Genomic DNA, 12,942 nt, shown 5'->3' on the forward strand with positions numbered 1-12,942 from the left:
CTTAGATTTTCCTTAAGCATTTATGACTGGGTTTTGAATTGTTCAGTTTCTTTAATGTTTCATGAACAAGCTTTAGTAAACGGAGACTATTTTGATTACCATATAATCAAATATATATATTTAAATGGATAATTTTGGATATATGCATATGTGTATGTTTGTATATGTGTATATACAAACACACACATACACAGAGCTCCATATTTCTTTATTGAAAAACACTTGGGGTCAGATGTGCATCAGAAGTGATTTTTTTCATATTTTGAAAATACAATGCAATAAAATACAACGTATCTGCCATATGTTATGTGACTCCACACACCTCCAGTACTGTCTGGGACAGCAACTTGTATTCAAATACACTCATATTTCTGTACTTAAATGCATGACATTTCATACGGTGTGAGATTAATAAATAAAAGCTATTAATATAAATATCTCCATGTTGTTTTGGTTCTGATTTTGCCACTAAATGAGTTGTGATTTTATGCACTTTTTGAATTTCAGAATTATAGAAAATAGATTGTAAATCTGTATGGATAGATATTGAACTACCTCATTTCCATACTAATGAAAATTATCACTAATAAATTCGTTAAAGTAGATTCTAAAAATTTACAGTTGGTCCTAGATCGAGTATATTTTCTCCATACTCTTTGCAACATATTTATTCAAGCATAAGTAAATATTTAAACAATTTTAAAAATCTTTGAATATGTTTTCTCATGGAAAACATTACCTCTGTCTTGTCTGACAGAAGTAAAATTGAATCATTATATTCTAATCTAAAAACTTAATATCAAAACTTCACACATTTCATTATTTACCCTTGGATACCCCTGCAATAGATTTTCTACAGATGATAACCAAGGAATTAATTTAGAATACAACATTTCCCATATCCTAAAAATCCTCAAGGAAATCTCTTTCTTCAAACTGGTATGCAGATGGCATTTATAACTAAGAGCAAGGTGTTTTAGGTCATAAAGACCTGGATGGAAATCTGGCTTGCTAACTTCTGACTACATTTTACTTCTCTCTGCCCTCATTTTCTTGCTGGTAAATAGGGATAATAAAAACACTAACAACCTCATTGGGTTATCGTGATGATTAAATGAGAAAGTAAAAAGTTATTGTGAAGGATTATTGTAAAGATTAAACAAGAAAATGCCTATAAAGGGTTTAGTCCAGTAATGGGCATAAAAGAGGCTCACAGGAAATAACAGCTACTATTATTATAAATCTAGAACATGTTGCTTCATAGAAATTGCAGTATGGATGTTTGTTAGCAATCCTGACAATGCACAAAAGCCCATGTAGCAAATACACAGCTCAAATAAGTACCAAGTTCTACATAAGTTAAAATATTACCAGTGTCTTTATGAAAGCAGTCAAATTTGAAAAGTAATACAATGCACAAGACATGTTTTTTCCCTTATATATTAAACTTTTCCTAGCATTTTGTATTTATATGTTATCAATTTGTGATTTTTAAACCAAATATGGTTGTAATATATGTGGGAAATAGTTTGGTATTTATCATCTTATAAAGGAGGACTGTAAACAAGTTTTCCTGCGCACCTGACACAAGAATTCAGTATAATACACAGCTTTCTGTTTTCAAATAGACAAATCATAGTGTAGTCTGTATTGTCTGCAAGATCTATATTATAAAACACATTCTTTACAACTGTGTACTTTTATGTTTTGAATACTCTGTATTTTAATATGTGATCTTTGTCTTGAAAAGTAGTTAAGCCACAGACTTGTGTGAAACAAATTTCAAATTAATATATATTAAATATGTAAGAATCAAATATGTATGTGAAAATACTTTCATGAGTCTGGTACTCACTAGGGAAAAATCCAAGAAATTTGAAACATTAATTTTAATGAGCTTTCATACATGGACGAATAGAAATGACATCAATAAAGATAGTTAAGATATTTTATCCTTAAAAAAAAGTAAAGGGGAGTGAAATATGTTTATAAAATTAAAAATGAGTTTTCATAGAGCAAACAAATTAGGAGGATATAAAGAAAATATAGAGGAAAAAGTATTCAGGTAGATAATCAAGAACAATGCTGTGGTGACCAAAGGCCTGGAATTTACATGATGAATTTACTCCTAATCACTATTATTAATAAGTTTGCTATTATTATTGTAGATAATATTTAATAAAACATTTTAGATTTTTTTCCCTATGGCTAGAAATGGAAGCACTGAGTCAGAGGCTAGCAATATGATTAAGAATAAGATCTTGAAATGGGACTTAATTAAACTAAAAAGCTTCTGCACAGCAAAAGAAATAATCAACCAAGTGGACAACCTGCAGAATGGGAGAAAATATTTGCAAAGCATACATCTGGGGACTAATATCCAGAATATACAAGTAACTCAAACAACTCAATAACAAAAAATAATAATCCCATTAAAAAATAGCCAAAAGTCAGGAAGACATTTTTCAAAAGAAAACATACAATGGCAAACAAGCATATGAAAAAATGCTCAACATCACTAATCATCAGAGAAGTGTCAATTAAAACACAATGAGATACCATCTTAAACCAGTCAGAATGGCTATTATTAAAAAGACAAAGATGTTGGCGAGGATGTGGAGAAAAGGGAATGCTTATACACTATTGGTAGGAAGGTAAATTAGTAAAAGCAGTATGGAAAACAGCATGGACATTTCTCAAAGAACTAAAAATAGAACTACCATTTGATCCAGCAATCCCACTACTGGGTATCTACCCAAAGGAAAAGAGATCATTAGGGCAAAAAGCTACCTGCACTTGCATGTTTATTGCAGCACTATTCACAATAGCAAAGATAGAAATCAACCTAAATGCCCATCCATGGATGACTGGATAAAGAAAATGTGGTATATACACAATGGAATACTATTCAGATATAAATAGTATGAAATCATGTCTTTTGCAGCAAGATGGATGGATCTAGAAATCATTATCTTAAATGAAACCCAGAAACAGAAAAAAAAACATGTTCTCACTTACAGGTGGAAAGTAAATAATGTACACACACTGATATAGAGTGTGGAATGACAGACATTGGAGACTTGGAAGGGGGGGTAAATGATGAGAAATTATTTAATGAGTATGATATACATTATTTGGGTCATGGATACCTAAAAATCATGTAACAAAATTATACTTGTATCCTATAAATTTATGCAAATAAAAAAGATCTTGGCTAAACAGGGTCCATTTACTTACATTTAAATGTGTATTTATGTATTTGCTAGCTATCTTCAGTTTTGATGTGGTCAGTAATTTATTCACGTCTTTACTTATATGTCTGCACTAGCTCTTTGCATATTAAATATGAAATTGCCTTGTCTTTGTAATGAAATATTCTATCCAAGTTGCTGTTTGCCTTCACTTTGCTCATTGTTTTCTTTCATTATTTTTATGAAATCAGATATAATCATATTTTCTTTTGGACTTTTGTAACTTTTGCTCAAGTTAAAGTGTCCCCACATAGCTGATAAATACTCAATTTCATGGTCTTGTAACTATAAGGGTTGTTATTTTCTAGGCTATAATTCTTTCATCAATCTGGAATATTTCTAATTTTTTTATAGTACAAATGAAAATTTAAATTGAATTTTTTGTTGTTGACAATTATCCCACCCCAATTTATTGAACAAACATTCCTTTAGACATGCACTATTCATGGCATATTTATCAAAAATTAAATCCTGATATACAATTTTTACCTGACTTCACGGTACCATTACTCTCTGTTTCACTTTTATATCTGGATTATAACATTTAAACTATTATAACTGGACTGTATGCCTTAATAGTTGGTTGTGAAAATACTTCCCATCTATTTTATATTTTATCCTCCTCCCAAATGTTTTTAATTATTATATATTTATATTTTGAGGTGAATTATATTATTTTTGCAAAGTCATAAAAATAATTCCCTGAAAAGTATTTTATTAAACTTATAAATCAGTATCAGTAGACTTAACATCAATTTTATTTCTATCAACAAAGTTCTGTAGTTTTTTTCAAATAAGCCTCTGCTTCTTGTTAAGGCTATTTTCTGGTAGTTTATGAATTTTCTCTTTAAACTCCAGCGGGGACGTATTTTTGGATATTGATTTTTGTAGCCTGCTAATTTGTTGAATTTTAAGGAAGAACATTTTAACAATTTGAACTGTCTACATTGTGGAACAGTGACGTAGCTCTGTAAGGTAATAAAAACCCCACTATAGGATACATTCTAGGAGAGAAGAGCTGACTGTTAGGAGTGTGTCCAATAGAGGTGACTTCTGGCCACCTTTGTCAGAAGTTAAATCAGATTACAGCTGAGGTCAATGTCCCAACACGGTCCCAACTGCAGCAGCAGGGTAGGGTGAGAGACAGCAATTCCAGCAGTATGGGGAAGACGGACTTGCATATTTGAGAATCAAAAACACTGTGCCTGAACTAGACAGTCTTCATTCATGCAGGACATTGATGAGTCCAGGATTGCCTACATTTGGAAGAACTTTTGGTAACAAATGGAGTCTGCAGTAATTTAACTGATTCCACAAGCCATCCCTGGCATGCAAGCTCATTACTTAAACTCTAGCCTGTCCAAAAAACCAAAGGGTATATAATTTGATAGGAGATCAGCAACTGTAGAAAGAAATCTTTTCCATTTTGATCTTAAAACTGAATATGCATAAAGAGGAACTATATAGATCTTAATGGAAAGCTCTATAAAAAGAAATCTCATTTGGCAAGATAACTTTACTGTTGGCTTATTACAACTTTCTCTTTTGGTATGTGTAATTTTGGAGAATTCCTCCAAAAAGTTCAATATACTAGACTGTTATAAAGTCTGTAATGTGTTGCTTCAGCCACTATATTTCAAAGGAAAGTTTTTAACTAAGCCAATTAAATGAGTGTGCTTAAAAAATTATTCCTGTTGCTAAAAGAAGTTTGCTTATTAGTGCATGCAACTTTTAATGGCTGCCCTTACCCATTTGCTTTTTTCACACCATTAACAGTATAATGGTAATATTCTTTGAAACCTCTCACCTTTTATGTAAATCAAGTCAGAAAACAATTAACATTTTCTGTGCGGGGAAAACTTGCAAAACGAAATATATCTTCCCTTGCATATTACCCTAACTTGTTGTTAATGAGCATTCATAAATTATCTCTAATTAGCACAAAGTCTTTTTAAATACACTTCTCAATTTGTAATTTTTACTCCCTTCTCAGTAAATCATTTTCTAAATATATACAAACACACATATATTAATTGCAACCGCTAGAACCAGAGCCAAATCTTTACTCGAATAAGTCAGGGGATGTTACCATTGATTATTTACTATAAAATCACTTGAAAAGTTAACACTGCCAATGATTGCACTATCAATATTAACAGGGGCAGACTAGTAACATGAAAAAATAACCAGCAAAACAAAATCATGTGTTAAAAACAATTGTAGTTTGAGTTTAAAGAAAAAATATTAATATAAATCTCTTGTCTGCCTTTCTTAATGTCCAAATTAAAGTATCAGTTACATTAATTTATTCTGACAGATGTACAGATATAACTTTCAAACACTTAATGCTTAGAGAATAATTCCATAACCTGAGGTTACTATTGAAAAAAATGTGTTTGGTGTCAAAGAGCACTGTCTTTAGACAAAGTCTTGAGACTATTCCTGCCTACCAGTTTTTTTGAATTATTAGATTGAGCAGGATGATCCTTTCAAAAAGACACAAATCCTTAAAACTCATTCTGTTAAGGGATACAAGATTCCTCATCTCACGTCCTAGAAACAATCCATCTGTGAGAGTCACTTCTCCATCAACAGGCTTTCCTGTGGCAGGTATTACAGTGCACATCAGCTTGACGGAAAATACCATAAAAACTGAATTGTATCTGTTTCCATATTTGAAAATATTGAATACTATTTAATGAAATGGACTGATCCTCTATAAATAAAATTCTGTCAGCAAGAACAGGAAGCTAAGATAATACACACTTATTAAGTTTCCTTAGTAAGTTCCTGCATAGAGCCTTTGGCGTCAGAGGCCTGGAGTGAATTCTGACTCGACCACCTACTGTATGTGATTTGGGACAAGTTATGTAATGTCTCTGTGGCTCTGTTTCTTCACCTGCAAAGTGGGAATGATAAGAGTTCCAATTTCACGGGGTCACTATAAAGATGAAATGAGCTAATCCAAATGAAATGCACAGAACTCTGCTTCCCACAGAGCACCCACTCCAACGTTGGGTCGCTGCTCCCGCTGGCTGCCAGCTGTTGCCAGCAGCTGGCTACTGCCACAGAGCTGAGGCTTCAGTTTCTTGTTGGGGCTAAAAAATTTAGGTTTTCTTCTTTTTTTTTTAAAGACAGCCACAGAAGCTGTGAAAGGTTGATTTTTAAATACTCCAGCCAGATATCCAAATGCAAAATCAACCCTTAACCAATATATTATGTATATCAAAGGACAAGGATTAAGAAAATCAGTGTTTTGAAGATCAAGGTGAGTGGGCTTACTGCAGAGAACCAAGCAAAATTAAATCACATTCAGTTCTAGATGACTAGAGTAACAAAGTGTGAAATCTAGCCTTTACTTTCAAAACACAAACCTAAAGTTTATGACCCTTAAAATCTGATGTGTTCTGTTCACATACCTCCAAACCCTTATGTGCCTTATTTCTACAAACTCTACTATTCCTCTACCAATAAAACTGAAGAATGATCGTAAACCATAATAACCACTGGATATCAAGACAGATTCCCTTCTGGGTCTGCCAGGTGGAATAATAAGGTGAGAGTTCAAGTACAGCATCTAGTACACATCTCTGATAAGGGCTGCAGAATTCGGGCTGTTTTGTTAGTCTCCTGCCTGGACATTCCATTGTCCTTGCGGAAAGCGCACATAGGGCACACAAAGAAGGAATGCTACTGTGATTCAGTTACGCCACGTGGAGACTTCTCTGCTGGAGGAATATGCCGGGGAAGGGGTTCAAGCATGTGGACAGCTGAACAGAAGCCACGTGCACACCCACACCCCCCCCCACACGCCGTCGCACTTCAGAAAGCTGTCTAACAATTCTTTCTTCATAACATATTAACAGATGCTATAGGCTGGTCTTTGTACATCTCCACAACAGAACACAGAGGAGCACCACTCACTTAAAGTATGCAAGCAATGTTTACTGAAGTGAATTTTATAATTCAACATAAAAAAGTATTCTCCAAGTCTTGCTGACTGCCATTCTACATTGAAAATAAAGGCCTTGGTGCTGCCTGAATCTCAGAGTAGAGCTGTTGCTGTATACACCCATGTGACCACCACCCAGAAGGAGATAAAAGAACGTTCCTATCCAGAAAGTGCCGCCTGACCCTTTTCTGCCGCAACCTTTCTCCCTAACCTAAGCAGACGTTTTCTTCTGTCACCACAGAACGGTTTCGCCTGTTCCTAGGCTTCTTGTGAACAGATTCAGATTTCACCATTTTGTGTCAAGCTTTTGTTTCAAAGGTATTAAAGATTCACCAATACTGTTATATGCATTAATATTCATTTATTTTGTTGTTGAATAGTATTCTGTTGCATGATTATAACATTTTTCTAATCGTGGGCATTATCACTGTACATATCTATAAAATGTTTCACTGTTTAGAAAGAACCTTTATATATATTCTTATTTAAGCATTAAAACATTGAAACTCATACTATCATCATCCCATTACAGATTCAGAAATTGAGGTTGAGAGGTTAAGTTACTTATGCATACAACCCACTTCTTAGCATAGATGAGATTTTCTGATAAGTTCAATATTCTTATAGCTACATCATTTATCTACTCCCTTTTTATCTATAGTGCTCTTCCCCATTCCACAATTATTTAATAAAAGCTTTTAAGGGATTAAATTATAGGGACTACAATAATAAGATTTCATTAATAAATATACCATTACATGAGTCAATTCATTCAAGTGTATAAGAAAGATATTAATAAGATTTATTTTAACTTTAGGTATGCCATTTTACTCCACTTTTTATTAATTTCCATTAGCTAACCTGAAGCCTCTTTTACCTCAGCGTATGGCATATTCTCTCTTAATTTTATTGACTGAGATGCTAACTTATATGCTAGTTTATGTAACACGTGTTAGACTTTTCTTCAGGGCTTATGTCATCCTCTGTCCTAAAAAAATGCGAAATGCTTGGAAAAGCCATATGAAGTTCTTCACTGTGTTACCAAATGCATTAATGTCGCGTCCCAGAGGCTGAAAGAAATCATCAGTTTACTATGTATGCATTTTATGTTCTACAAACTGTGACTTCCAAGAGAGATGGTTGAGAGTGGAATAAAAGAAGAATGTTCATAGCAACATAAATAAAAATGTATACATGTTCAAACACTATACCTTCATGTCCTTGTAAAGAAAGAGATATCCATCTCGTAAAACAAAATACCGGTCTTGAAACTTATTTCCAGACAGTATTTTAGATGGTTCTTCTTTGACTTTCAAGACTCCTTCTTTGACACTTTCCAGTGCACTCCTCTCTGTAAAATAAAGCATTACTTTTGTAAGTTGGGTACATTTTTGCTTATTTGGAATACAATATAAAACCCTTGTATATTTTCAGTTTTAACTTGTTTTCTGCTACTACTAAGAAGTCTGAGGTGAATTTCTGGGAACTCAGAGTGTCAGGAGTATTGCTATTTATACGGCTATTTGTGCTGTTCAATTAGCCACAGGCTAGTGACCACATGAAATGTAGCTAGTCTGAATTAAGAGGTGCCATAAATATAAAATACATACCAGACTTTGAAGACTTTCTATGAGGGAAAAAAGTAAAATATCATAATTATAAAATACTTTATTACATGTTGAAATGGTATTATTTTGGATGTGTGAGATTAAAGAAAATATACAAGTAACTTCACCTGTTTCTGTATATTTATTTTTAAAATGTGGCTACCAGGCAATATAAAATTACGTACGTGGTTACACTATATTTCTTCCGAACAGCACTAGTATAAACAATACAAATATACAGATATAAAGGAAAACGTCTTCAGGAATTCTGACTCAGGGGTCCAGAAATAAATGGGACCTGATCAAATTAAAAAGTTTCTGCACAGCCAAGGAAACTATCACAAGAGCAAACAGACAACCCACAGAATGAGAGAATATGTTTTCATGCTACACATCTGATAAAGGGCTGATAACTAGAATCTATATAGAGCTCAGGAAAAGCAGCAAGAAAAAATCAAACAACCCCATTAAAAAGTGGGCAAAGGACATGAACAGAAACTTTTCAAAAGAAGATAGGCCAATGGTTAACAAACACATGAAAAAATGCTCAACATCTCTAATCATCAGGGAAAGGCAAATCAAAACCACAATGAGATATCATTTATTTCCAGTGAGAATGGCCTTTATCAAAAAGTCCCAAAACAACAAATGCTGGTGAGGATGTGGAGAGATTGGAACACTCTTACACTGCCGGTGGGACTGCAAACTAGTGCAACCTCTGTGGAAATCAATACAGAGATACCTCAGAGTTCTAGGATTGCAGGCATGAGCCACTGCACCTAGCGAGACAGAATTTTTAAAATCACACCATCATATTAATAGTTTTGTTTAGGTGCTATATAACTCTAAAACAATTAATGAAAAACATATTGCTAAAATTTGTCTTCTGGTACAATGTCTTAATATTAAACCCATGGAGAAATATTTTAAAGGATATTTTATAGCTAAATAAGAAGTAAGCAATCTGGAAAATATTGGATGGACTTGGTGATTCAGCTAATTTAGAAGAGGAATGTGGAGAACGGCATTTGCAATGCCTTGTTGGTTTAGAAATAGGGAAAGTATTTTTAAAAGCATTAAACAAGTTATAATCAAGTTGGGAGGTACAGATTTTGTATACGGCTTAAGTTAGACAAATTCCATCCCTTCTGATAAGTTCCTTTTTCATTTAAATTCTGGTTCAAATTAATAAAACTTTCAAATTTTACCAGTAATAAATAAGCATATGTCCAGTAAACCACTCATAGGTCAAAAGAGAAAACAGTCTTAGGGAAAAATATTGCTAAATAAAATTAAGTTTAATAATCATCGTATGTATTTTAGTGTATTAGTTATCTTGGAGCACACATTATTAAGGGACCCAGGAGGAAAGGTATGAGAGGAATATGTGTGAAGGATGGTGGAAGAACAAAAAGAACTTTGAAACATGAAGCTCTGTGCTAAATATTAAGATTTCAAAGACTTTCTAAAAGCTCTCACAACTGAATTTCTGTCTGCTCTCAAAATTTTAAAATTAATAGAAAGATGCCCACTAATTAAAGGCCAAAATAAAGCTACACGCTTTGGAGAACATTGTGTGTGACTCTGTATGTAACAAAATCAAGGTTATAAATTGAATGGCTTCCAGTAATTCATTCTTCCAAACAGGCCAGGTGCTGATTCGTCCCCCAACTTTGGAGTACTTGACTCATATTTTTCACTCTCTTGACCTCATCCTGGGCAGAAAGCTCCCTCGCTCCGAAGGAATACCGTTCAGGACAAAGTTCCTGCCAGCTGTGTCCATCACACCTGCTGTCCAGACCTTGTCAGATGTGGGTTCAACTCTGGTTTGTCAACATGAAACTTCCATGTTTTGCATGTCCCTTTTGAGCAGAGTTCAAATTCCTGGTATTCAGATGTTTGCGGTAGGATTCTCGGTTAATAATTTTTGAGTTTTAGTCAGAACTCCTGTCTCTGTTCTATGCTTTGAGCTTCTGTATTCTCCAGAATCCTGCAATCCTCTGATTCCTTCTAAACACACTGATTTTTCTAGATGCCAAATTTTTCTTGTTCCTAACTTCAGAGCACTAATATTTCTAATGCCATATAAGCAATCTTTCTTGCCATATCTTTGCTATACAGTCATTCTACATCCATTGGCTCCATCTGATGTAATCACAAAGACTGATTTTATACATAATACATAATAGAAATCCTAGCCATGATGTTATATGTTAGGTATAGAAAATTTCTTTGTAATAAGAATTTTTAAAAAACAAATCACTAAAGGACGCAATATACGTATCTGCTTTTAATTGAAGAAGAAACCAGTTATTAGACATAATTAATGAAGCCATTAAATAAAAATCTTGGGAAAATCATCTCATTTTTTTACATGTAACAGCTCTGAAGATTTAATTCACTCCACAAAGCACCAGGTTTCCCCAGACATAGACCCTAGGATGCGTCTTAATAGGTAATGTTGCATTTATTACCTTTTGGTCTTTCATTTCAATCAAATTCCAGCACGCTGTTACCTCTACTCAATCATAAAATCCTCCCCCCTTCTTGGTGGTTGCTGGGATGAGGAAGGTTAGGTTGGAGTTTATTGAAGAGTCTTCAGAATTAACACCATGGTTAAGAAAACAAACTGCTATTCCTAGTTATATTGAGCTGTGAAGTTGTTATTAACTCAGAAAAGCTCTTAGAATTGCATGTGTGAAACAGAAGAGAATGGCAAATTTATTCGAACAGAATAGGCACATCATGCAACCAAGGAAAACAAAACTGATACCGGACTTTCCCCCACAAAAAAAGTTTTTCTAAGCCATTTGAAAACTTAAAGTTCTTATACAAAAATGGTAACTCCTAAATAGTGGCCTCTAATCCCAATAAAATAATCAATATGTGGAGGACAGTGGATGAGACTGGAGGTGAGGGTAAGGGGGGAGAGAGAGAAACATACATCTAGGAATGATATATCTAAAATATGTATTTCTAAAACATATACTCCCCCCTCCATTTCTGGTCAGCTAGCAATTGGGTCACTGTTCTTTCAGCATTTCTCTTGGGGGTTCAATTCTACCGTGTTCCCATTGTCATCAAACTCCCCCCTTGCCTTTTCTATCTAATACCAGGACTGCAGGATTCTGTAAGTCCATGTCTTGCCTTTCTATTGACTCCAACATACAATTCCAGATTCTTATTACAAAAATGCTGTTTTCAACATTTTGAAAAAGGCCTGTCTAAAGCTCTACTTTTCTCTACTAATTAAAGCCTTATTCCCATAATATTAAAAGCCTGAACTCCTCTTCTTGACTTTCAAAATGTGAAATAAAGTAGATCCTTCTCACCTATCTTTATAAATTATTAATGTTTAATGTTTGAAATTCAGTAGATCATAATACACTGTTTGCAAAAGCAATCCTCATCTCTATGATATGACTCAGTTGATCCCTTGAATGAACTGGAGAGAAATTCCAGTCATCTTGACACAAATTTTATACCCACTTCTGGACTCAACACATCCATGAAGATTTTTTGAACTGCTCAAGTCCGTATTTTTTATTCATGCCTCTAAACTATGAGATATAATGTTGCTCTTCAATGCATAAAAAGTTATATTTGCTTTATAATTTCACTGTTAAGTACATAATCATTTCCTATTTGCTGTTTACAATAATGTGTGCTTTGGTCTTCCCTCTCCAAGCCCTGTAAGAGCTGACACAGCACAATGACTACGAGCACACTATGGAGCTAGACTGCCTGGGCTTGACTGATAACCACATTCTCTACTAGATCTCAGGCAGTCATCTTTGAACCTCAGTTTACTCATCTGCAAGACAGAAATACATACAGTACACAGCAGATTTGGTATGTAAAGTGCTTAGAAGAGTACTTGGCACATAGCTAGCAGAAAGTAAGTTCTTGTTTAATTAATGGAGGGCAGACATCACTTTTCTCTGTACTGCAGTCTGTAGTAAACAATACAGAGAGAAGTACCCTTCCAAAAGTCTGATGATTTATACACTGTGTTTATAAGCGTCTAAAAACCTAACTTCTTATTGATCCTTGATTTCAGGGTGGTAAGGGGTTTAGGACAGAATATAAGAGCTGGATTTGGAGAGCTCTTAACTGTAATGTCTGTTCCTCT

At 34.0% G+C, this 12,942-nt stretch overlaps 1 protein-coding gene across 3 annotated transcripts in view; it reads right to left on the minus strand.

Annotated features, from left to right (window-relative positions):
- The window catches only part of ARAP2 (ArfGAP with RhoGAP domain, ankyrin repeat and PH domain 2), a 162,950-nt gene that overhangs the window by 16,184 nt on the left and 133,824 nt on the right, over window positions 1–12,942 (minus strand). For all 3 annotated transcript variants that reach the window (XR_006734821.1, XM_045550494.1, XM_045550495.1), the window contains one exon: window positions 8,415–8,554. Coding sequence is in view for 2 of the 3 variants with exons in the window: in XM_045550494.1 (XP_045406450.1) it covers window positions 8,415–8,554 (140 nt within the window). In the remaining variant the exon portion in view is untranslated. The remainder of the gene's footprint in view (window positions 1–8,414; window positions 8,555–12,942) is intronic.

This window comes from Lemur catta, chromosome 4, assembly GCF_020740605.2.
Source record: "Lemur catta isolate mLemCat1 chromosome 4, mLemCat1.pri, whole genome shotgun sequence".
NCBI lineage: Eukaryota > Metazoa > Chordata > Mammalia > Primates > Lemuridae > Lemur > Lemur catta.